At 44.5% G+C, this 25,272-nt stretch overlaps 1 protein-coding gene across 3 annotated transcripts in view; it reads left to right on the top strand.

Moving 5' to 3' along the window:
* The window catches only part of Scfd2 (sec1 family domain containing 2), a 545,604-nt gene that overhangs the window by 512,145 nt on the left and 8,187 nt on the right, over positions 1–25,272 (top strand). For all 3 annotated transcript variants that reach the window (XM_087187636.1, XM_087187635.1, XM_004849721.4), the window contains one exon: positions 14,319–14,438. In XM_087187636.1, the coding sequence (XP_087043762.1) occupies positions 14,319–14,438 (120 nt within the window). The remainder of the gene's footprint in view (positions 1–14,318; positions 14,439–25,272) is intronic.

Genomic DNA, 25,272 nt, shown 5'->3' with positions numbered 1-25,272 from the left:
GCAGATCAGATTCTTAAAATTATCCAGGACCCCCTGTGTTGACTGCAAGCCTAGAACTCTCCCTGTCCCTTCATGGTGGCTAGTTTGTACAGAAACTTCCAAAATGTACATGGTGTCCAAATTTCTCAACTTAACACTCTCATCCTGGATGCATAAGTTTGGACTTATCCTTGAAGAGAGACAAACTAAATAACAAGTGTAGACTTTCAGGTCCTGGTCAGTGAGGTCCAAGGATGGCCCAATGGCCTGTGTTTCCTATCCCAGACAGGCTGCTGCAATTGCAGTACAGCAGGCCCTTCACAAGAGGGTCTGGCCAAGGGTGCAAATGATAGCTTACCCCTTCTTCCACTCTGAGAGGTACAGTGTAGAGAGGAGACTCTGGCTCAGCTCACTGTACCGTGATGTTCTCTGGACAGAAAGAACTACTTGTTAGCATAAAGGATTCTGTGATTAACTATGTTGAGGAAACGCTGGGTCAAACACATTTAATTACTTCTGTGTAGTCCAACATCACAGCACCTTTAACCTATTAATGGGCTCAGCACTCTTCTAAAGGTAACCATGGACTGTAGTAGGACTTATAGTCATGTTGTACAAGAACTACCCATCTGCATTTTCTGTCATTGTTCCATGATACAGGAGATGTCATGTTTTTTGTTTGTTTGTTTTTGTTTTTTTGAGACGTCATGTTTTAAAGTTACCCTTATAAACTCAGTGGAGTGTTTTCTATGTTTCTTCCTGTGATCAGGAGCTCCACTGTCCTAATCACACCTTGCCTAGGAGTTATTTGGAGTCATCCTGGGCCAGCACTGAGAAACAGTATCTGTCTCCATTCAAAGCCCCATTGTTAGGGCTCCTGCAGAAATGCTCTGCAGCTCGAGACTGAGCTCAGAGGGAGGTGTTCAAAGAGTAGGTTAAGAAGAAGGAATCTCTTCTCCCAACAGCTATCAGTATCCAGTACTCAGCCTTCAGCTGTGAGATCTCTGCTCTCAGTGGCCACACCATCTCATCTGTCCATGGGATGTAGCAAGAATCTCCCTGGGCTAGCCACAAGGCTCACCCCAACACTCCAAGGGGGAGTTGTTTTATTTCTAAATGTGCCTTTGTAGCTGGCTTTTCCTGCCATTCCTTACAGTTAAAGAAAGTTATATATAGCCACATGTTCATGATTTGAATAAAATTAGGATAAACTTAAATAAAAACAGCCAGTAGGGCTTTAAGGAATTAGCTGTAATATTGCAAAGAACCACTCTTTTGAGATGGAGGTGAAGCTATCAGGAGATATTTCCATTCTGCTTTAAGACCCTTGGAGAGATGAGGATGTAAGATGCAGATAGAATCAAATATGGTCATGGCTGTTTATCAGACTCCCTTATCCATTTTCCATTACTTCCCACCATGCACAATTATAAAGATAATCGTGATCAACATGTTCCCTAGGGTCAACCAAACTGCTTCCACCCACTCTTATATGAATCTTCACAACCACCTAGGGAAGTAGGTCCTATATTATCCCTGTTTTACCAGTGAGAAAACCAAGGCCCAGGAAATTATGGCATCAGGATTTGTTCAAGTTGCTCTTACTCCAAAGCCTATGCTCTTAACCACATTTCTTGGCTTCAGGATGCTGCCAGGCATGTTCTTGGAAGTTAAATATTCATATGTTGGTAATTCTGGCTTTCTTCAGGATTACTCTTTAGCACAAATGGTTTTCTTTCCTATATCTGTGCAGCTCATGAATAAAGTCAATGCCTGGGGTCATCTGCTGGTATCTGTCTGTTTTTCTGGGACTTGATCCCAGGGCTCATTAGAATACACTTGTGCATTGCAGCTGAGTTGCCTCAACACATTGCATCTCCATTCTGGATCAACAGCCAACAATTTTCCCTATGTCCTGCTACTTGCTGCCCTGCTCTCTGCCTCTGGAATCTGCTGCCTAACTTCTCATTCAAGACTCACCAGTGCTGAGCCAGAAGGATACAAAGATGTAAAGCCTGATGAAACAGAGTTGTCCACATATGATTCTCCTGTGCCTAGGGTACTGGTGTACAAATGGGAGAATTATAGAAATTCAACTTACGCTGGAAGGGAGCTGAGCTGCTAGTCTGTCCCTGCTCTGTCTCTACTCAGAGATGGCTTCATGGATGCTAATTCAGATCACCCAGAGGCAGTATCTATAGACTGTGCAGAAGACAAGGGTAGACTGAGAACCAATAAGAGATGAGCTGGGAAAGAGCTTGCAGTTTATTCCCACAAGATACATTATATGTGCCCTCCTGGCGAGGAATAGAAAGAGTATAGGACAGGCTTATGTGTGTGCTTCAGGGATCTATAACTTTTGTGTACACCCCTGTGGCCCCACTTATATGTTGTATTGTAATTATACAGATTATTCATCTTTCTCCAGACTAATGCTTTTCTTCAGACTAGTGTTTTTCTAATTGCACAATCTGATCCACTGCACGTTCATGGATCAAGACACCAATTCAATGGTTTTAATCAGAATTATTTTTATTATTCTCTCACTTTCCCTTTATATATTTAAATTATAAAAATAATACATGCTTATTTTATTAAGAAAAATGAGACAAAATGTGTAAAGAAATACTAACTTATCTTGCACCTATCCAGCCTCAAATATCTTCCCCCGAGGGAACGAAAGCTATTAATTCTGTCTACCCAATTGTGTACATAAATATAAGTAGAACTGTATGTTAACAGAATCATACTACACACATTTTTCTAGAATTTTTTCTTCTGACTCAGGAAAAGACCTATATTTAAATCAATATTTTAATATGAACATGGTGACCTTTGTTCTAGTTGGATGGAGATAACTGTTCCACTGTGCTGGTGGGGGACACAGAGGGAAGACTGTCCCTGTGTAGAGACAATCAGACCATTTCCAATTTTTTTGCCACTATGAACAAAAGTTGCATTACTACCTCCATGTATGTATCTTTATGTGGTATTTTAATTTTATAAAATAGTTTCTCAAATCCATTGAATCAATGATTCATCAACTATGTTTAATTTTAATGTTAGTAATGTCTGCTAATTTTCTAAAAATTTGTTATAACTTCCACTCTTGCCAGATTTGAGAGAACCATTTTCCTTTATCCTTAGAAGCTCTAGATTTTTTTCTCCCCTTAAAATCTTAGACATCTAATAGTAAAAATGTTCTTCTTTATTATAGTCAGGATTTTTAATGAAAAGGAGCGGGATACACTAGATCAGAGTTCATCACATCTAGCGAGGTAAAGCAGAACAACCTGGTCACACACATACGATTAAAATATTTCTCTAACCATAGGTCATACTTGAATGGGAAAACAATGGCTGTGAGAGTGGAAGAATGATTTAAATGTTGTTCTTTTCTGCATCCTCAGCCACTTGGTACCTGTATAGGCCTTGCATACAAGAGACACTGACTGAAGGTGGAAGGGTAGTCAAGGGTCGTCATCGTAGACCTGTTACAGTGTTTATTCAGAAAACAGCACAACTCTAGTAGTCCCTCCTATCCACAGGGGATCTATCCCAAGATCCCTGGTGGATGCTGAAACTGCAAATAGCACCAAACACCTTATGTGTTATTTTTCCCTATATACACATATACAAGTTTAATACTTTTTTATCTTATCTAAGCACATATCATATACTTTGGCCATAAATTTTGCAGTTTGCAGTCTGACAGTAAAACTAGCACTCTTTTTTTTTTACAATTTCACAGAAGATTTATTCTTACCATATATTTTAGCAACTTCAATATATGATTTTTTTTCTTAGTCAAGAACTTTCATGTTTTAACTTAAGTGAAACACTTTATAACTTCTTGTTAGCATATCTGAATTACCAGCATAAATACTCTTGCGTTTTGGGGCTATTATTAAATAAAATAAAGGCTCCTTGAACACATGCCCTGCGATACTGCTACAGTTGGCCTGACAGCCCAGATGGCTACTAAGTGACAAGCAGGTAGGTAGCATCTCCAGTGTGGATATGTTAGACACAAAGCTGTTTCATACCTGGGCAGGACAGAGAAGGACAACACAAGATTTCCTCAAACTACACAGAATTACATGCAGTTTAAAACTTACAAATTATTTATTTCTGGAATTTTCCATTTCACATTTTCAGACTATAATTGATAGCAGGTAACTGGAACCAAGAAAAGCAAAACCTACGGTGGAGGGGGGAGGTACTAAATGGCCCTAAAGCCTGAAGCTATATTTCAACAATTTAAAAAAAACAAGTAATAGAAAGGTAGCAGCCCTATCAGTCAACTCCAGTGACCTGCAGAGGAGGCTCTGGCCCTCCTTTCCAGCAGCTGCTAATCAAGGTGAAGCTGGTCCTTGGTTCATCAAGCAGCCACTCACCTTACTCCCACCCACCCTCATGCGCTGATCTGCATGGGGGAGACAGAAGCCTGTCTCCACTCTTGTCAAAGAAAGTTGAAGATCTCATCTCTTTCAACACTAGCAGCACAGATATCTGTTTTTTCAAACCTCTTAGTCGCCTAGGAGAACAGAACAGAAGCAGAGTGGCTGATTTTATGGACTGAGAATAATATTAGTTGAGAGGAAAAATGTCCTAACGGAGTGGTCAGATAGAAGAATGAGTTATACCAGGAGAGAGGTAAGGTTATCTTTTCTATTTAACATCTCTGTTTTTTTAGTTTGATTCTATAAATAATAGATGGCTACCTCTTTTATACATTCCTTCCTCACCCATCCCATACTTGCCACACTAACTTCATTCTGCTGCCTTTTTACAGTACAGGCAATAGAGAGGAGCACATCACATCTGGAGTCAAGCTGTCTTCATTAGAACCCAAGCCCCCCACACACACACACACTTATTACCTATGTGACCATTGCTTAGCTTCATTGTGCCTAAGTTTCCCCACCTTTAAAACAGGAATGATAATACTTACATACTTTATAGAGCTGTTAAGAAAATTAAATGAATGACTGAAGACGAGCACTCAAACCAGTGTCTGGCTTACAGTAAGTAGTATGTACGTATCTGGTATTCTTTTTATGAGTTCATTATTCCTGCCAGACTGACTCTTGAGAACAGAGCTACCTTGAACAACTTTTGTCTTAGTTACTTTCTCATTGCCAAAACAAAATACCCAACATCCACAGCTTACAGAAAGAAAGGCTTATTTTGGCTCACAGTTTGTAGAGGTTTCAATCCATAGTCAGCCGGCTCCAAGGCAGGATGGTCTGGCAAAGTAGAAAGAACTCATGGCAAGATGGAAAGCGGAAAGACATAAAGGCTAGGGAGGCGGGGTATACTCTTCCAGGCCACACCCCCAGTGACCCACCTCCTCCTATAAGGCTTTACCTCCTAACATAACATTTTGCTATAAACTCATCAGTGGACAACCCACTGATGAGTATCACATCCCCATGATCCAGTCGTCTCCCAAAAGTCCCACCTATGAGCACTTGAGATATAAACTGTAACATCTTTGTATCTCTGTAGATAGCCAGAGCTCAGATATTTGGTGCACACAGCATAATTGTTGGGTAAACAAGTGAATGAAATAGAAAGACCCCCCAGAAGTCACAGCATTGCCAAGTTTGGTAGCAGTTTGCTCTTGCCAGAAAGACAGAGTTGAAAGCCCTTCTTTTGTTATGTATATGGGAGCCCATGTCCATAAGGCTGTGATGTGGTTTTCCAGAACCTGTTTTTGTCTCCACTGTGAATCTAACTTGTTGATCTCAGTTTTGGGGGACATAGACTATCCCTCTTGGGACAAGCTGTGGGGAGGAGTAAAATACTCTACATGTACCAGGACAGGATGGATCAAGACATAGAGGCCAGCACAAGTAGACCTGGGCCAGCCAGAACACAGAGGCAGTGCCCAAAATGATGCAAACTCCTGGCTCCACCGGAGTACTTGAGCAGTGCAGTTCCTGTGCACTGGGAGAGAGCAGGAGCTCTCCTGGTTGCTGCTGTACCTGAGGTAGCCTCAGTGCTGTAGGGAATGAGGAGGACCTCCATCCCGGATGCTTGGAGGTGGCTCACAGAACTCAGTCTTATCATGCATACTTCTGTGGGCAGCAATAGCTAAGAAAAATGCCTGTGTGTCTAAAATTCTGTATCCAACAAGTCTGTATGAGCAGGGAGGTCAAGGTTGGCTGGATTGCCCTTGTGAGTCAGGACTTCATTTGCATCATACTACACCTTGATGGATCACTTTGTCTGCAGTGATTTCCTGTATAAATCATAGTGTCCAGAGAAATAGTTCATCCCCACTTGTGGTTATCTACTGCTACAAAAGAAACTATCCCAAAATATTGGCTTAAAATAATATTGACTATTCCATTTGTTCATGAATCTGCACTTCAGACAGAGCTAGCTCAGCGGGGCAGGATTCACCTCCCTAAGGTGATTCATTCACATGATCAGTAAGTGGATGTTGAGAGCCTGTTAGTAGCACAGCCAGGCCTGTGGGCCCTGGGACTCAGTTCCTCCCACCTAGGCTTCTCTCACAGGCTTCCTCCCAGCATGGCAGCTGTGTTACGGGGCCAAGTATCCAGAGAGTCAAGTGGAAAGAGATTGAATTGTATGACCTAGCCTTGAAAGTCACATAACATCACTTCCACAGCACCCTGAATGTGAAAGCAGTCACATATGCCTACTCAACTTCAAGGGGAGGAGACATGCACTCTTTTTCTTGAAAAGGGACCAAGAAGGGATCTGAGGAAAGAAGGAGAGGGGAAAGAAGGAGGAAAGAAGGGAGGAGGCTGAGGAGGAAGGATAAAAAGAAGTAAGATGTGATATGTTATGGTACCAATCCCCAAAATGGACAAAGTTATGCCAATAAAGCATATACTAATAAATAATTTCAGATAAAATGAAGAGCAGGAAATATTGTCACAGTCACTTTTGGAAAACATAATCTGCATTCAACCTAAACACACATTTGGCTTTTCTGCCTGGCAAGAACAGCATTTGGCTAACCCTAGTTTTCCCTCTGACCTAGAACACATTAAAAACTTCCATGTTCTGACCTGGTTTCAAAATACATGAGCCCAGAAAGGCTTTGATAATGAATAGGGTGCTTGCTATTTGTCCATAATGTTTCTTAATAATGTAATCTTAGAAAGAAAGAAAGAAAGAAAGAAAGAAAGAAAGAAAGAAAGAAAGAAAGAAATCAAGAAAACTTCCTGCAAAGAAACAGATGTGGTGCTTTCCTCTCCTGAGTTTGCTTGTAAATTCAGTATGCCTGTAAGCCAGACAAGCTGGGGAGAAGAGCAAGGATGTCCACTAGATCATCCTTCCCACAGTTCTGAGGAAGTCTCAAATCAGCTGGTTGCCCTTCTCAGCCAGAGGATGGACTTGTGGCTCACCACATACTGCTGTCAGCCTCAAAGGGCAGACAGGGAAGCCCACGGGAGGTGATCCTGTCACACTAGGAGAGCTGACTTGGTCAGGGCTTGACATTCCTTAACCAGCTTGCTCTCTTTCTAAAGTCCTTTTGCACAGACCACCTTGAGCTCCTTAGAGAAAAGCTTGATACTGATCTAATAAATAAATCAAAACAGACCTTACCCCTCTCGCTTGAACATTAATTTAATTTTAAAACTAGCATGTCTAATAGGCAGCACTTTTAAAGTGTGTTTCTGGAATTTGTGGTTTGGATTTCAGTCTCCTGAAAGCAATATATTTTATATCTCCTCTGTGTGTTTGGACCTCAGCTTGTTTTGACTAAAGAACATGATTTGTCAAGATGTTTTCTCTGCTGGAATCAGCATGAGGAGGCTGGATTTTATCTAAAACAGCATGAGGCCCTTTTACCTCCTTTTCTATGTGCTTTTGAAGAAGTTTTTGCTGTTGTTATGCCATTTCTTATATTGCTATGATTAATTGAAAAAAATAAGAGATTTATGAAAAAACTCAAAGAAGCCCCACTGCTTATTCCTCGCCCTGAATCTGAGCTGATTTGATCACTCCACAGCTCACTAGAAGAGATGGAAGGATGCTGTGGTTGGCCCCAAAAAGCTCATGAGTGTGAGGCAGTAACAGTTGGAATTCTTTCAGTTGCAATTAACATGCCAGCAAATTGCAGTAACTTTAAAAGGGACAGTATATTATGAAGAATAAGGAGTATCCCGGGGAACCCAAGGACAACAATGCAATGGGCATTAGGAAGGATTGGACTAAGAACTAGAAAGCCACCAGGAATGCAGGCAGTCTGAAAGTCTCACTCTGTCCTGCAGAAGATGCTGGACAGTGCTCAGAATATTGTAGGTGCTAAATAAAATTGGTTGAATGCATGGCTGAGTAGCCATGCCACAGGTTTTGGTTTTTCTTAAAAGAGCAGCTTTCACTAAGCCTCATCTGACCTAGATCAAGTCTTGATTCCCCAGGAAAAGGCTGTATTGGGCCCAGCTGGGCCCAATTCTCTGACCAACCAACTATGGCTGAGCAGCAGGATCACACTGTACCTGCAGGGCTGCCCAGGACCCACTCTCAGACCTCATATGAACAAAGAAGACTGCTGACTTGTGGCTGGACAGACATCTACACTGGTTTACAGCACAGATGAAGTACACTTTAGTGCAAAGGGTAAAAATGCTAGGCTTTGGGTGAATCTCATGTCAGCCCCTTTAACTGTGAGGGCTGGACATACCTTGGAGGTCATCCGACCAGCTCTTTATTCATACAAGACAAAGATAAACAAGAGTCAGAGAAACTGTTGGCATAGGGCCACTATATGGCATTTCTGACAAGAGGAAAACATCACAACTTTCAAGTTTGTTGATTAAATGAGTACAGGTCCTAGAGTTCCTCTTTGCAACACTGTTTGTACCCATTGTTTATGCTTTCTTCTTAATTATGTTGCATACTATGAGGAAGGATTTAATTTGTGTCTAACATTGAATCTGTTCCATAACTCCTAGTGAGCTGGATTTTGGAACAAATTCAGCAAAATCAAAAACTTGACTTTGGCAGTCTATATACTTTGCCTGACAGTGAACAGTTACTGCTGCATCTTTCATTTGCTATTCACTGTTTGGGTTAGAAAGAAATAGGAATGAGCTAGACATCCTCCCTACTGTGGCATAGCTTACGTCGTGGAGCTTACAGTTTGTTGTGAAAATGGACAAAAAAATTGAAGATCGCAAGGGAGAAGTGAGATGCGGGAGCACAGAGAAGGAGAAGCTCTGTCAGGGAATCTGAAGAAGCTTCCCAGGGGCTTTGAACTTTGTCAGATCGCGGGGAGTCAGAACAAAATGATGACCTGGAAGAATTTTAGGTAGCTCCAAATGGCTGAGGCCTAGGTGGCATGTAGAGAGGTAAAGGATATGAAGAAAAAGATGAGCAAAAGCTAGATCAATAAAGGCTAGAGGTTTGATATTTGACCAAGAACAATAAGGTACTATCAAATGACTTTTGGGAATTCTTTCAACTTTACAATTTATAAAGATTGCCCTGGCGGCACTGAGAAAGGGAGAAACAAGTCTGGCTTGGCATCAGGTGGGGAGGGAGTGTGAGGAGAAGTGAGTCTGAGCTCAGATAGGGCTGAGGGAATGAGGGTGCAGGACGTAGCACTGGTGGATTCCACAGGACTGGTTATCGATTGGGTGTGATGGTAAATGAGAGGAAGTTGTCCAGGGCCATTGGCTTGAGAAGACTGTGACAGTGTTGACCCCAGTCACTATATCTGATCACGAAGCAGGACTGAAGAAGAAAGTATCCTGCATTTTAGGCTCGTTGAGTTTGGCAGCCTATGGGACAACTGTGCAGTTCATCAGGGCCTGGACCAACAGTAGCAAGCTGGAGCCATTGGCCTGAGTGAAGTACTGAACTGTAGGAAAGGATGGAGCTGTCCAGGGAGGTGCTGGGAGAAGACCAGGCAGGAACAAGCAGAGAATGGAGCAGTTCTCTTGAGCAAGAGAACCATCTAAGGAGAACCCAGGAAGAAAGGACAGAAACTAGGAGAGCACTGAAATGGAAGGGGGCAGTGGAGAAGTTTTAGGAAAGAGGAAGCCATCGAGTGCAGCAAGTTTAGCAGGGAGGCCAAGCTGGGCAACTGAGCAGGCCTGACAGCATGGAAGTCTTGTGCAGTGTGACTACAGAAGTAGGTCCCACGACCACTTGGTGATTGGCTGCCATTTCTAAATACTAAAAGTGAAAGTTTTAAGAGATCAAAGCTAGTAAAAATGCTTTTAGTTTGAAAAATTTGCTTGTAATGGCAGTGTATGGATTGCAAGGTAGGACATTTACAGCTCAACAGTGAGACAGACTTGGATTCCAGTCTTGACCCTATACCCGTCTATATGGTGACCTTGAACTAAGTTATTTTACTCTACATGCTTCAGTGTCTTTATCTGTAAATTAGTTCTTTCCCCTTCTGCATAGATTCTAAGGATTACCTAGAATAATGCTTGCCCACTCCCCTACTTGGTTTTCCTCCATAGCACTTACCACCTTCTGCAATTACCAGTGTACTTACTTATTTTCATTCTCCACCCACTAAAATATAAGGTCTGTGATAGCAGGGTTTTTTTCTGTTTGTTGCACTCTAAATCCCTGATGCTTCGTGTAGTGTCTGGCCCCCATAAATATTTGTTGAGTGGATGGATAAATGAATAAGAAACATAGCACTAAACATGAAATGTTTGGTGGCAGGGTGGTGTTGTTATTCACTCCAGCTGAGATAAAATCCATTACCAAGGACCATTGTTAAGTCAGCATAATCTGCCCAGGGCCTAGTACCCTTTAAGGCCCAACCCCCTGTTTCTGCTTACACAAAGCACTACTCATTGATGGAAAGTAGAGGACCACACCTTGGCTGCTCCAGGGACAAGTGAATCACAGATGGAGAGAAACTGAGTGAAGGAGCACATGTGGGGGAGGAATAGGCAGTAGGATTCTTAGAACTCCTGGAAAGCTCCCAGAAACCCTTCTCTTTACAACCCCTGGCCCTGGCAGCCAAATCAGGACATCAAAGAGCTCTCACCAAGCCCACACCTACAGAAAGGGCCTGAAGCCTCTGCTGCAAAGGCCAGGATGTTGTGGTGAAAGGAAACCATCTTCTCTGACCAGAACTGATGTCTTAAATACATAGACAGTGAAGATTTAGAAAAATGAAAGATCACTGACTTGCTTTATTTATATGTGCGTTTGCAGTGACAAAAATGATACTTAAATCTTTCATCTTCAAAGTCATCACACAATGAACTAACATGCATACTGGACTCAGCCGTGCACGGCTGGTTATGCAGAATGTGTTGTTCAGATGGGAAGGGCTCTACTTCCCTGTAGTCTGCTGACTTGACACACTCTGAAAGGAAAGTCTGGCATCAAAACACAAAATCTAAACAGAAACCAAAATAGCAAACACCCACATGTACTAATTGGACCCATTTACTTGTACCCAACCAGCATTCTCTCACTCCTTAGCCCCAGGACATAGTTCTTTGTTGTTAGTATTCATTTCTTTTTTCCTTTTTTCCTTTTTTCAATACACCCTTCCAAGTACATTCTAGCCGTGTACTCTAGATTCCAGATTCTCTTATGGAAAGCATATGTTTTGGGGAACATATTGTACCATGTTGAAGCCTGGAGCCAATTGTATTTCTGCCCCAGGATTAAGTGAGAAACCACAGTTGTTTGTGTGGCTGGGAGGAATCTTAGGGTTAGTTATGCTGCCAGAAGAACTATGCATAAAACAGAGTTTCTAAAAGGTCTTTAAAAAAGAAGGCTATCTCTTGTTGACCTGTGCATGTCACTTATTCATTCATTCATCTACTTTATTCATGTAACACATACTGAAAGTTTATCATGTGCTAGGTACATGCTTAGTGTTGAAAATACAAGGAAAGTGTGCTCAGTTTCTGGCCTCCAGGAGTTCAGAGTCTGGAGGAGGAAACAGTTATATCTGGACAGCAGATGGATTTGCCAAGGCTGGATTCCAAGGGGAGTCTGTGACTCCAGTCATGGTCAGGAGTCAAAGGATGATGGGGAAGAATTTCTCAGAGAAGGGGATGCTTTTAAGAAAGAATAACAAGAGAGAAGGCAGAGGTATTACACACAGAGAAAACTATTAATGCTACATAAGACAATATGACACAGGGACACTCAAACTATTTAATAACTGGAATGCCATGGGCAAAGACAGAGGCCAGATCCTACTGGTAAGACCCAAACTGTGCCTGTGGATTGCAGATCCTTTCTACTAATAAGGAAAACCTCCCTGATATGTAAGTGAGCAAAGACAATCAGAGTAACCATGTTGAATGTTAGAATGGTGGTTACCCTTGGGGAAGTAAAAACAAGACATGGCTGAGAGGGTGGTTTTCTGTTTCTTAAACTGAGTGCTAGTCACACAGATTTATTTACTTTATGAAAATAAATTGACCTATACATTTGTGATAATGTACTTTTCAATACCTGTCTTCAATAAAATGTCATATATCCAATAAAATGTTCAAAAAAGAAACAAATAATCTTGCATTCAGGCATGGCACTAGTCACTGTGAATGAATGGCTCCAGCAAAACATGTGTATGAAGTAGATAAAATGTAGATATAAACAAATCCACAGGATTTGGTTTAGAACTATGCTCCTGACTCCACAGTTTACAGTAGTTGATTCAATATCTTCTTTTGCAAAATACACTAGTAATTGTGTTTGGCTTCTGAGGATATTTTGAAAATTTAAAAAGGTAATGTACAAAAATAGCGTACTTATTTTAGTCAGTACTATTTGTATGTTGAAAAGCTTACTAGGCAGAAATGAGAATGCAAGGCTGGGAGTGCAGGCAGAAAGAGGAGCTAGGAGGCTGTGGCAGTAATCTGGTACTTCATGGGCAGTGGCACTCAGGGATGTATCAATAACTGTGAGGGGTGCAATGGACTTGATCTGCAAGATGGAAGAGACATCAAAGTCTAAGATGATTCCAGTTTGTGTGGCTCAGATGAATGCAAAGGTGGTAATGTTGTTAGAAATTCCAAAGAAGGATAGATTTGAGAGAAAGATTGAATATCAAACTTGAAGCCTGTTGAGTTTAGGGATGTGGTGAGGCATCCAAGTGGTAATGTCCAGTGAGCCCCATACAAATGCTTAACCGGAAGACATAGATGTGGGATGTATATAAAAGATGGTTGAAGGCAGATGAGAAAATGAGGCCCTTGGGGATGTTGTATTAAATGAGAAGAGCAAGAGGCCAAGGATGGAGGCACAAGTAATATTGACATTTAAAGGGACAGACAAAGGAGGAAAAACTGCAGAGAAATCTAAAAAGAAACAAAATTAGAAAGGTAGATAGAATGACCAAGAGAGTGTTATCATGTAGTATCCAATAAGGGTATCATCAATGGTGATAAATGCCACAGAAATGTCTGTTAGATGAAGGCAGAAGTCCATTGCCTCCTATAATGTAATGCCCATCAGTGACCTCAACAGAAGCAATTCCAGGGGATAGTAGGACAACAGCAGGGTTGCTGTTGGTGTATGGTATATGGAGTAGAAGAAGTAGTCTACAAATGCAGCCAAAGAGAAGGAAAGAGCAGGATGTTGAGAGGGGATAAGGAGTTGAGTCTTTCTGAAGATGAGTTTTGTAACTTTTCCCATAACTACCTATTCTGAAGATCTTTAGATTCCTCCCTCCCTCCCTTCCTTCCATTCCCTAAGCTGCTCACAGAAAACAGTAAAGATAATTAGAAGCATGCCTGATATCCTGAGCTTTCCAAAGAACCCTTCAGATAATCTGAGCTTTAAGTCCATGCCAGACTATAATCTCCTTGAGAGTGGGCTCTGATGCCCTTCATCTGGCACCCTCCACCACCACCTGCCAAGAACTCTGTTCATGCCATGGACATCTGTGTAGCACCTAATCTGTGCCAAAAACTGCATAGGTAAACTGGGAGCTCAGCAGTGAGCCAGGGACATGCAAAGCCTGCCCTGGTTGAGTTTCTAGTCAAGTGAATACAGGAGCCAGCCAGGAAGGAAACAAACACACAAACAAAAATAATGTCCACAGGGCATTTCCATGAAGGAAATGAACATAGCTATATGTCAAAGAAGGAAAGCAAGTTTATGCTGAGACCAGAACCATGATGAGGAATAAATGGTCTCTCAGACTTCTCTTGTGCCTTGGCTCCTTGAACTTTGCTTTCAATACATCTTTATTTAAAGATCTGTAATAAGGCGTCTTCTTCTACATTGTGTTTGTCAGTGAGGTTACTAAGCACTGTCACCTCTGATGGCTAGTAAATCACAGTCTCCATGAAGCCTGCATGACCAGGGTGGCAGCCCCAGGGCTCCGTCTGATGCTGGTGTTGTTTGTTTTACAGGTGAGCCGGCCTCATCCCGGTGACCACCCCCTCCTGATGCTCTTTGTGATGGGCGGCATCACAGTCTCTGAAGTCAAAATGGTCAAAGACCTTGTGGCAACCCTGAAACCAGGAACCCAGGTACTAAGCTGTGGGTGATTATTGAGAGTCCCGAGTTGGGAATGGGAAGGTTAGGTGGGGGCACTACCCTGCCTTCCTTCTCTCCTACCTGCTGATGCCCATGTCACATTCTCCTGCCTGCCTGAAGACCAGCCATCCTTCTGGCTACACCCAGGCTGTCAACCCCTGGCGGCCTCTGCTCCTCACGGTAAAGGCCTCCATCATTGTGGTAAAGTTCACCAAGACAGATTAAGCTCTCAAGCTCAGCAAATGAGCACAAAGTGGAATCCCTGTTGTGTCCAAAATTAACTGTTCTGCAGATGAGTGGGATAGGGGAGGGGAGGCGAGGAGAGGGAGAAGAGCTCTCTTTTTCCCAATCCTTCCCTACTTCTGGGCTCCAAGGTCAAGGTGCTGCCATTCCTATTGCTGAGTCCTTAGGTCATAGCCTCTGTAATCGGTGCTTAGTCTCTCAAGAGTGTGCACTGTTTCCCAGCTTCTAGGTAACTGAGGGATGATTCCAGAGACCTCCTCCCAACTGTGGCAGTTAGGGGACAGGGCATTGTCAGGCCAATGACTAGTGTGTAGCTTTCTCCTCACTACTCCTCCCATCCCACTCCTCAGAGAAGGGTGGCCCTGGGCCCTGATACCCAGTTGTTAAGAACACAGACCTTCTGATTTTTCAGGCTTGACTTCTAATCCTGCCTCTGCCTTTGACTAGTTAGACGATCTGGGAGAGAAAACCCCCCAGCTTTCTCCTTTAGGAAACGGTGTAGTTGGCTGTGAATCCTCAGGCAGCTAAGGTCTGAGAATGTGCTTCTTAGCACAGTGGCTGTCCCTCACACAGCTGTCATCACTGGTATTATCTGCCCTTTCCCAACAGTCACTGCCCTGCCCTGCTCTGCAGGGGGATGAGTCCCACAGCCCAGGAGAAAGCCTTCCAGAAAGGAGAGCCCCTGCCACTGCAGGCTCCAATCTGGCTGGGGTCACAGAGCCTGTAACTCAGTAGAATTTAACACCTGTGCCTTAGTGGGATCCCCAAAGACACCCTGGGACAGAGGTGAGAGTAGCTGGTTTACTCGGGAGATGGAGTCAGGGGATCAGAAAAGGAAGACAATGAGGAAGAAAAGCTGGAGCAAGGTGCTCTGTTGGACTGGTTACCTCTGTAGAGAACTGAGGCACAGTCCTGGGGCCCTGGAACTAGGTGTGACAGACATGTCTCAACATTGTCATGCCAGAGAACAAGGAGCCCAGGTGTCTTCCCCTCGACTGTCACCTCCCTCGTTGAGTCTTGTTTCTGGGATGCTCTCTTCCCAAGCCCGTGGGGTCACAACTCTGTGCCACTTCTGCACGCTGCTGGGCAGCTTTTCATAGCTCACAGAAAGCACTCATACAGTGCTATGGGTTGGGTGCTGGCAAGTGCTTGGGACTGTCCACACAACACAGAGAAACCATGCAGGGGTGGGGGTGGCTTCCAGTCCAGTCCTGGCTGCAGGGTGGTCCTGTTACCTTTGTGTCCTCCCTCTACCCATGGCTGTGTGTGTCCACACAGTCAGCCGTGGGATCCCACTTTCCCTTTCTGTGATGTCCTACCTGTGACTCCAGGCTCTTCTGCATCTCTGCTGGCATCCCAATGATGAAGCCCTAGACTGCTCACTACCTATTTTGTATTTGTTAACCTGGTTTCCTCAATCAAGCATAAAATCCTTGAGGACATAGGTGGGGCCTCCTAGGCCTGAGCACATGGCAGGAGCTCAGTAAACCTTGTGGGTTTTGTTTTGTTTTGTTTTGTTTTATTTTTTGTTTTGTTTTTACAGAGTCTTTCTACTACTGTAGTTCAGGCTGACCTTGAACTCACTATCTAGCCCAGGCTCCTCTCAAATTTGTGGCCATCATCCTGGCTCAGCCTCCCAAGTTCTGGGATTATAGGCGTGGACCACCATGCCCAGCTTGATTTGGTGGATTTATTGACTCCAAGAGAACTGGCTTGGTGGGACCATTCTGTGTTGCTGTGACTGGGCCACCTGGTGAGGTCTAGAGAGCCTAGCCCCTATTGGTGTCCAGATACCTAGCTAGGGAATGGGAGCTGGGTAGCTAGGGAGCTAGAGCAGGTGCCTAAGCAGGGGAGTGAATAATCATCAACTATAACCATCTCTGCTGTCATTTTACTACCTACTATGGTCACAGCTAGTGAAATTTCTGGTAAATTGTTAAATTCTGCCTCATCTAGTACCCTCTCAGTCAGTAGTGTTAAGGGTCTGTTCAGGGAGTAATTGCCTTTTTGAATAAAACATTTTTAAAATCAGCAATCACCCTTTTTGTTACCCCTCATGTGGTGAACTAAATTCTTGGCTCTTTAGAACAGTGATGCGTTGTAACAGCCTGACAGACATGGTAATCTCCACTCTAAAAGGATAAAATGCAGGCGTTTTCAAAGCCCTGTGGCCTGAGTCTAACAACAGAGACACGGAATCTACAGTGGCTTTGCTGCTATCTGCCCCTGTGCACAGTCATCTGCAGAGAAAGATCTCAGAGAATGTTGGGCTTAAGGAGTAGCCCTGACTGCTGCTTATCCTTTGTGCCAAAAGCTCAGCTCCCCTGAAAAGCTAACAGACCCTAGGAAGATTCCCAAGGCAGCAGGAAAACAGGTGGGTTATTTACCATGGTGCCCGTTGTCTGTCTCCACATTTGTGAAAGCAGGGGATTACCTGGATGCTGGCTGAAGTGACACCTGCTCAGCACATCCCTAACTTCCCCGCAGCTGCCCTGGCATGACAGCTAAAGGCAGAGCTCAGCTTCCTGCTTTCAGAAGCACTCTGAAAATGAGGCCTTGCTGTCTGAGCTGTATTCGAAATGGCAGATGTACTGCTCAGCATTCCCATTGCTGAGACAAATTACCTGATGCCCACCACTAACAGGAGGAGAAGTTTCATTTGGATTATGGTTACAGAGGTTTCAGTCCATGGTTGGCTGACTCTGAGGTGGGACCATTGTGGTGGAAGGGCATGGTGAAGCAAAGTTGTACCCTTCATGGTGGCTGGGAAGCAGAGCAGGGGAACAGTGCCAGATACCAGAAATAGTACCCTCTGTGATGTCTCTGTGATCCACCCAGAAACACCCAGAAGTGTGCTTTATTAATCCCCATGGTGGCTCCCAAGCCAATCAAGGTGACAGTTCATCTTAACCTTCACAGCATGTGTGCCAGTCCTGTTGTGTACTGGACTCAGACTTCTGTTGGGAGCACAGAGGACCTACTCAGAGGGGTAGGGTCTATAGAATCGGTGCACCAGTGCACCATCAAAGGCATGCCGGGCAACTAGAAGGTTAGCCCCAGCTTGATTTATCCATGGGAAAAGTAACTGTAAATGCAGCTGGCACTTCTGCCTTTTTTATCCTGTCTACTGTTGAGCATCTCCAGGGATGAGGAGCACCCGCCTACTTCAGTCTCCTTGAGTCTTGAGTCTGCAGGTATCGCTCTGAGACTTGTCCCCTCTAGGCACAGCCCAAATGGCCTCCTCAGAGCTCACTTGGCAGTACATGGTCCAGCTCTCAGGCCACACAGAACTTAAAACCAAATGGGGTTCATCCATTCTCCGAGTGACACTCATGAAGATGACAACACTGGCCCCTGTCTTCCCCTGTCTCTTCAGTTCCTACAGCCACTCCACTCATGTCCATGGGTGGACCTGAGGCCCCTGCTGATGCTGGCTGTGGTTGTCAGCTTCAGCTTGTCTCCCTTGCTCACACAAAATTGAATCAAAACACCAGCCCATTGCTGTGGACTGATCAGCGCAGAGGAAATTGGAACTACCTCCTCCTCATCCTCACATGGTTTCTGTCTTGGTTACTTTTCTAATACCTAACACCTAAAGTTAAAGGAGGAAAAGTTTATTTGACTTACAGTTCATAGAGGTTTCAGTCCATAGTTGGCTGGCTCCACAGTGGAGGGGCGTTACAGAGGAGAAATAGTTCATGGCAAAGCAGGGCAGGTAGAAGGCAACAAGCAGCAATAAGCAATGGCTTTCCTTCTGGTGTGGGTAGCACTCACACTACCAAGAACTATGCCAAACCAATCAGTGGACTAATTTAGTAATCACACATCCTTGGTCCCAGCATCACACACTCTAGATCCAGCCACCTCTGAAAAGCCCCACCTATGACCACGTGAGGCTTTGAAAAGACATCAAGACACAAACTGCAACAGCCTCCAAGGCCCTGTGTGAACTCACCCTGCCTTCCTTTGGGGCTCTGTTGCTGTTTGTTTGTTTGTTTCTTTGTTTGTTTGTTTTGACTGTTGTGTTCTCATCAATCAAAAAGAGTCACCATCTTGTGAATGCTTGTTAAATGTCCAATACTGAACACTAAAAACTTTACTCATGTTGCTGCAGAATAAGAGAAAAGTAGCTTTTCTGAGAAAGACCACACAAATCACACCAACCTATTGATTCATATTAAGTATGGACAACAAAAACCACTCTCTTTTGTACCTATTGCCACTGATCCATATCTTCTCAATCCTGTATCTATTCTATAGCCAGTCATCCCTATTAAGTTAGATTAGCTGATTATTCAACAGATGTTTATTGAGCACCTATCTTGTGCTCAATGAGCACTGTTCTCTGTGCATCACTACCAGGGAATGATGACAAGGCATAGGTCTCCTGCTCATGGACACAGGCAGGGGCTGTGGTGGAGAGAGCAGAGGAGCTTCCTTTAGGTGGCTCACACTTCTCAGGGAAGTGAGGACTTTGGATCTGAGATGTGGAAAGCATTTGCAGAGCAGCTGTTCAAAGGCTGCTTATGAGATCCTTTTAAGACACTTGCTTCACAAAGAGTGAGCAGGACAGCGTAAACCCCAGGGAGCCAGAGGTCACGCACCCATCTGCAGCTCCAAAAGACTGCTGCACTCCCAAGTGCTCCTGTCTCCTCTGCTCTCCCTGCCTGTGACAGGAAGTAGACAAATTGGAGAAACTTTTCTCTCCTGACTAAAGAAGTTCTCATCACCTGACTCGACTGAGGAAGGCACCTCCTGAAGCCCACCCCAAACAGCCACAAGAGCTCAATAGGTGTCTTCTCAGACTTCTGCAGTGTGCCTGTGCTGGGCACCAGTCCCCTGTCCTCACTTGCTCACTGCCTGATGTGGGGCTCTGTGGCCAGACAGCTCCGGCCAGCTGAACTTTGCAACTAGGTGGTAGCCACAAGGCCAGCAGAAGCCGGTAATTGTGAGAAGAAAAGAAAAGGAAAGAACTCTCCCGGAAAATACTGGGAACATCCACTCAGGAAAAAGAGAAGGCCAAGTGGGCAAGCTGACCCTGCCATCCCCTGCTTTTCATAGATGGCATGTGCATGTCGCCCACCCACACTTTCATGTGGTTCTACATTTCTGCAGTTGAATGTTTTGTGAGGATGGAATTTTGTAAAAGTAGATCTAGAAATATACTCATGCACATAAAATTTTGCACACAACTTTAGGGTTTCAAGGAGACCTCAAACTTGCCTCCAGGTTATTTTTAAATTGCTAGGAAACCCCATGTAGGGAGATCAATGACTTACCAACTGCAGCAACAACAAAATCACGAGGGACAAAGGTAAAAAGATGACCTGAAATATCACACACTGAGAGCCTGAGCCTCAGCACACTTGGATCTCTGGGACAAAGTGGCAGCAGGTCAGACAGCTCACAAAGAGTTTTCTAGAATGGCTAATCCACTGTCCCACTGTTGAATCATCCAAACCTTTTTTGTGTTTAACACAGGTGTGTGTGAAAGATGTGTGCAAGCAGGGTTACATAGTGCTGCAAGTGTGATATGCACTCAAAAACCAGTTCTTCATATGGATCAATATGAATGTTGGTGCCTATGCCTATGTGATTTACTTCAGGGAAGAATCTCCCCAATTTGAAAGAAAAAGAAAGAAGAAATTACTCCCTGCTCCCTTTGATTCCCCATGCGAGAAGTCAGAGGGTTATGAAGTCCAAATCTTAGCCTTCCCTGCTCCCTCCGCATTCAGCAGAAATAGAACAGGAAGATGCTGGCACCTGCAAATTATAGTAGTGACTGGGGAAGAGGAAGGCAAGTGGGCTGGGTGAATGCGAGGGCTGGGCTGCTCCTGCTCGGTGTGGGGGCAGGCTGAGCACAAGCGCTGAACAGTCCCTCTTCCTGCCACCAGAACAGAGCGCCAGCATAGGGACTGGCAGCTGCTGGAGACACTTGGTTCCTTGGCTTTGGGAATCTCGTGTTCTTGCCCCTGGCTCAGAGACCACTAGCATTTTTTATGTCATATTTCTGCTTTGTCCCAGATGCCTGTTGTTGATGAATGAGTTCCATCTTCAAATATTCCACAATGGAACTGCCTGCCACTAGCAACACTTGGTAGCACCTAAATCATAGTCACCTTGAAGCTACACTTAATTTGGGCTTTTCAATAAAAAATGTTTTGGCTGTGCTAAATGCCCTATTTCTCCTGTTAAGTATAAAATCAGTCTACAGTCAGCAAAGATTTTCTCCACACTAGTAGTTGTTGTAGAAGGTATTCCAGTCACAGATGGTACAGGACAGTATGGTAGATGACCACACTCTGACCACTGCTGGGGGCCCTTGGCAGTACCCTGTGTGCTCCACCTGGGGAGGGAGCTGCTTCTGCAGTGCAGCTTGGCAGGTAGCAGGTGACAGTGGGATGGCCAAGAACTGTGGGTCAGGGTTACAAACAGCTAATTCTTGGACCCTGAATGATACCTAGGTCTGAACTGAGGAGAAGACAAAGCAAAACTCACCAACGAGACGAATGAGGAGAAAGCGAGGGAGGGATAGAAGAAGCAGAAGGATGAAGACACAAAAACGGGAGAAAGAGGAATAGAAAACTCAAGCACACACAAGCTATGTGGTGGGCAAAGAATAAAGGCCAGACCTGGGTGTTTTCATCAGGCTTCAATGGCCTGACAAAAAGCAGTTCTAGCAGGGCACAATGGCACATGCCTGTGACCCCAGCACTCTGCGAGGCTGAGGCAGGAGGATTGCAAGTTTTAACCTACCCTAGGCAACTGAACAACTTAGTAAGACTCTGGCTCAAAATAAAAAATAGATGGTTGGGGATGTAGCTCAGAGTGAAGGCCATAGGTTCAATCCCCAGTAACCACAATAATAATCATGATAAGAAGGGGAAGGAGAAGAGGAGGAGGAAGAGGAGAAGGAGGAGGAAAGGCAGTTCACTGACCGGAATTCTCCAAGGTTTAATATCACAAGCTTGATAGCTCTGGTTTAAAAATTTTAATTTCATCTGATGATAGGCCTGTTTCAGGCTCTTCTGAATGTTTTCCATTTTTGAAGGGGCTCCCGTCATTTGGAGCCCATTTTTTAGAATTTAAAGGACTATGTTAGCTAAATGCAGAGCCAGCAATAGTTGAATAAAGCAAAAAAACAAAAAAACTCAAAAGTATTCTGAATGCCAAAAATGCCTAAGATATAAAAATACTTAAGGACCACCAACTCTTACACTACCTGTGAATGTTAGCAATGTGACCTTGCTTGCTCCTAAAATAGGAAAGTTGTTCGAGTAGGTTTTTTTGTTGAGTTGATATGAAACGAATTTACCCAGAGTCATTGCCAGTCTTATCAGAGCCTCCCTGAATGGAAACCTTCCTGCTGACCAAACCAAACTCCCTGCTGCCTTCACTGTCCTCATTTCTGTACATTCAGTTCATTATGAAACCAGTAAATTAAGGGCCACCTCTGAAGCAGAACACTGTGCTAAGAAGCAGCAAGGCCCAGTGAAGAAAAAGGAATGCAGTGAGGCACTGATAGCCCTGGGGATGGCTTAGTCTTGGAGGAGGCTGGTCTGGGAAGGATTTCCGGAGGTGATGGTGCCTGTGCAGATTGAAGATGGGTGGACAGGTCACTGGGCAACCAGTGGGGGAACTCTGCCACAGATAGACACATCCTCAAAAAGCCAGTTAGTTTCGGGTGGAAGGAGGACTGATGGGAAAGGGGTGTGGAGGCAAGGGTGTAGAGTGTGGGGTGCTGAGCAGTAAGCCCATTCTGAAGGCCTGCAACACTCTGCTGAGGGGCTGGGCCTAGCAAAGGGCACCAAGTGGAAGGAAGGATTTTAAGCTCCTGAGTAACACGATCAGATGAGATCGGTGACTCCCCTTCCCCTACAGCACCCCAGTGACTTCAGTGAGCTCCTCAGGGGGAGTGCAGCAAGGAGCAGTGAGGGCAGCCATGGTGGTACAGACAATAATAGCAGCTTCCATTTTAAGGCCCCTCTGGAGCCTGCATTGTGCTAAGTATTCCACATAGATGTTCACATTTGCTCCTGAGATGGACAGCATTATTCACCACTCACAGGTGAGGAAACGGAGGCTCTGAGTGACTAAGCAACTTCAGGGTCAGCCACCTGGCAAGTGCGCCAGCTCGAGTCCAACACAGTCAGCTCTCCTAACCCTGCACTCTTAACCACTGATGTGGGAAGAATTCTTGGGCTCAGCCCCTCCTCTCGAGCCCCCTAACCTACTTTAGGAGGGGCCTCCGTTTCCACCTGTTTCTCTTCACCCCTCTGCAGAGCAGGTCCCAGGCACCCTCCTGCTCAGCTCTCCCTGATGGGGGATGTAAAGACCTACTTGTTTAGATGTTAGGAGGCTGGTCTTTGTATTCCAGCTCAGGGGTGGAAACTAAACCTGTGGTAGAAATGAGCCCACAACATGACTTGAGAGTAATAGGTTTTTGAGGCTCAGTTATTGCTGCTCTCAAAGTGTCATCAACTGATGACAACAGACTCATCAACTGAGTCTGTAGCCTTTCTGCACCAGGTTCCTCAGTCTACCTGGGATCCTGAAGCATCCTCAGAGGCTCACTCCAGCCCTCTCACTCACCTAACCTCGGCCACAGAGGAATCCATCAGCTGTGCATGGAAGTAAGCCCAGCAGTGCAGTGGGGACTGGCAAGACATGGGGATTGAGGGGATCCCTTGGTGCATGGACCCTGACTGGCCTCTCTTACCTCAGAAGCATCTACTTCCAGAGAGTGCACAAAGAACTTTTGTCTTTTGCAAGCATTTTTAATGGGCTTCCTACCTGTGGTCCAGGAATCCCTAGGAGCCCACGAACCTTCCCTTAAACTATATTTGAAATGTTATCTACGAACATATGTGTATTTTTCTAGAGTTCTTAGCCTTCTTAAGTTTGAAAAGGAGCCCTGTGGCCCAATCACAAAAAGCATAGCAAAATAGCTGACAATTGTGCAGCTCTTTCCATGCTCTCCACACTCCGGAGCTTATGTCATCCTCCAAGCAATGCAGCCCTTTTCCTGCTGGGACAGAGATGCAAGTGAGGCTCCCGTTAAGCACCTTTCCAGTGACCTAACCAATCAGCAGTGGAGCTAGGATCTGCGAAGGCCAGCCAGCTTGGCCTGGGAGCTGTCGTCATCAGCACTTACCTGTTAGGTTCGGTATGAAAGACCTGGGGATAAAGAGAGGCCCTCTCTAGGGCCACACCACATGCAGATGATGAGGGAATGCTAACATTTGTTCAGTGTCTTCAAATTGTCTTTGTTTGGCTTTTAAGAAAAAAATGAGAAGCACAAATTTTGGTGTGACTTTTTTTTTTCTACCAAAAACATGAGTTGGCTGACATTAGCCGTACATCTTTTAAGATAATACTGTTTCAAAAACAACTAAAATAGATGCTTCCTCAGACTAGTGTTTAAAAAGAGAGAGAGAAAACTTTTTCAATTGGTTTTTTAAAAGTTGTTTTTTAATAACAAGAAAATGATGACATGCCCCTGCACATTGGTCCCCATCCACTTTTCCTCCCCTCTGCTTTGGAATGCGGACTGCATTTTTCATCATTGAGCTAGTTGAATTAAGAATTGGTTACTTCATTGACTTAGTTGCACCTGGAACAATTTTGGGGCACAGGAGGGAAGGACAAGGAAGTGGCCAGGCCAATTTGCACCCCTCCAAAGAAGCACAGCCAGGCAGTATGTCCAGGTAAGGCCCAGTCAAGCTCCTGCCTTGAAATTCTCTGGCTCAGATGCTACACTGTGGAATTCTAATTCTAGCCCCACCTTCCCCACTTCCCATAGTCACCTCCTCAACAAGGACTGTATAGTAGCTACTTGTGTAAAACCTCACCAGACCTTACAAAGCGTATCACATGTCCAGTCTGGAAAACAAGCTCTCCCAGTGGTGCAGAGAGAAATCTGCCACACAGTAAGGTCCAGGCCAAGGGGAGCTAGCAGCATCACTCAATGAGCAACCAGAAAAGCCCAAATGCCCACATAGACTAGAGGAGCCAAGCAGCCACCCCAAGGGCCCTGGTGATATACGTGTGACCCTGGAGCCAGAACCTCAGCTGCTCCTGACTCAACCACTTATGTGAATCCTGGAAGTTACCTAATGTTTCTTTACTTTGTTTTCCTTACCTACAAAACAGAAATAATAAATGCAGCTATTTCATAAGGATGCATGATAAGGATTAAATGGAGATGACTGAGATAATCCTCAGAACCCGGTTCATCAGAAGAACCAGTAAATACTAGCTGATAATATTGCTAGCTATCATCATAATTATGGATTTGTGTCCATCTGCCCCCCCAAAAGACGTTGAAATTCTGATCCCCACTCCCCAGATCTGTGAATGTGACCTTATTTGCATTTGGTTAAATTAAGGTGAGGTCATTAGTGTGGGTTCAAATCTAGTATGACTGTATCTGGAAAAAAGGGGGAAATCTGGACACAGTGACTGACATATGTAGAGGAAGACAGTGTGAAGATGCAGGGAAATGAGAGCAAGGGAGGGAACAGAGTCTGCCTTGCAGCCTTTAGAAGGAACCCGCCCCCCCCCGCAACCAACACCTTGATCTTA

This window comes from Heterocephalus glaber, unplaced genomic scaffold, assembly GCF_053883595.1.
Source record: "Heterocephalus glaber isolate CG9 unplaced genomic scaffold, H.glaber_assembly_v1.0 deba00001509, whole genome shotgun sequence".
In the NCBI taxonomy this organism is placed as follows: Eukaryota; Metazoa; Chordata; class Mammalia; order Rodentia; family Bathyergidae; genus Heterocephalus; species Heterocephalus glaber.
Note: the sequence above shows the minus strand (reverse complement) of the source record. Positions and strands in the feature narration are given on the sequence as shown.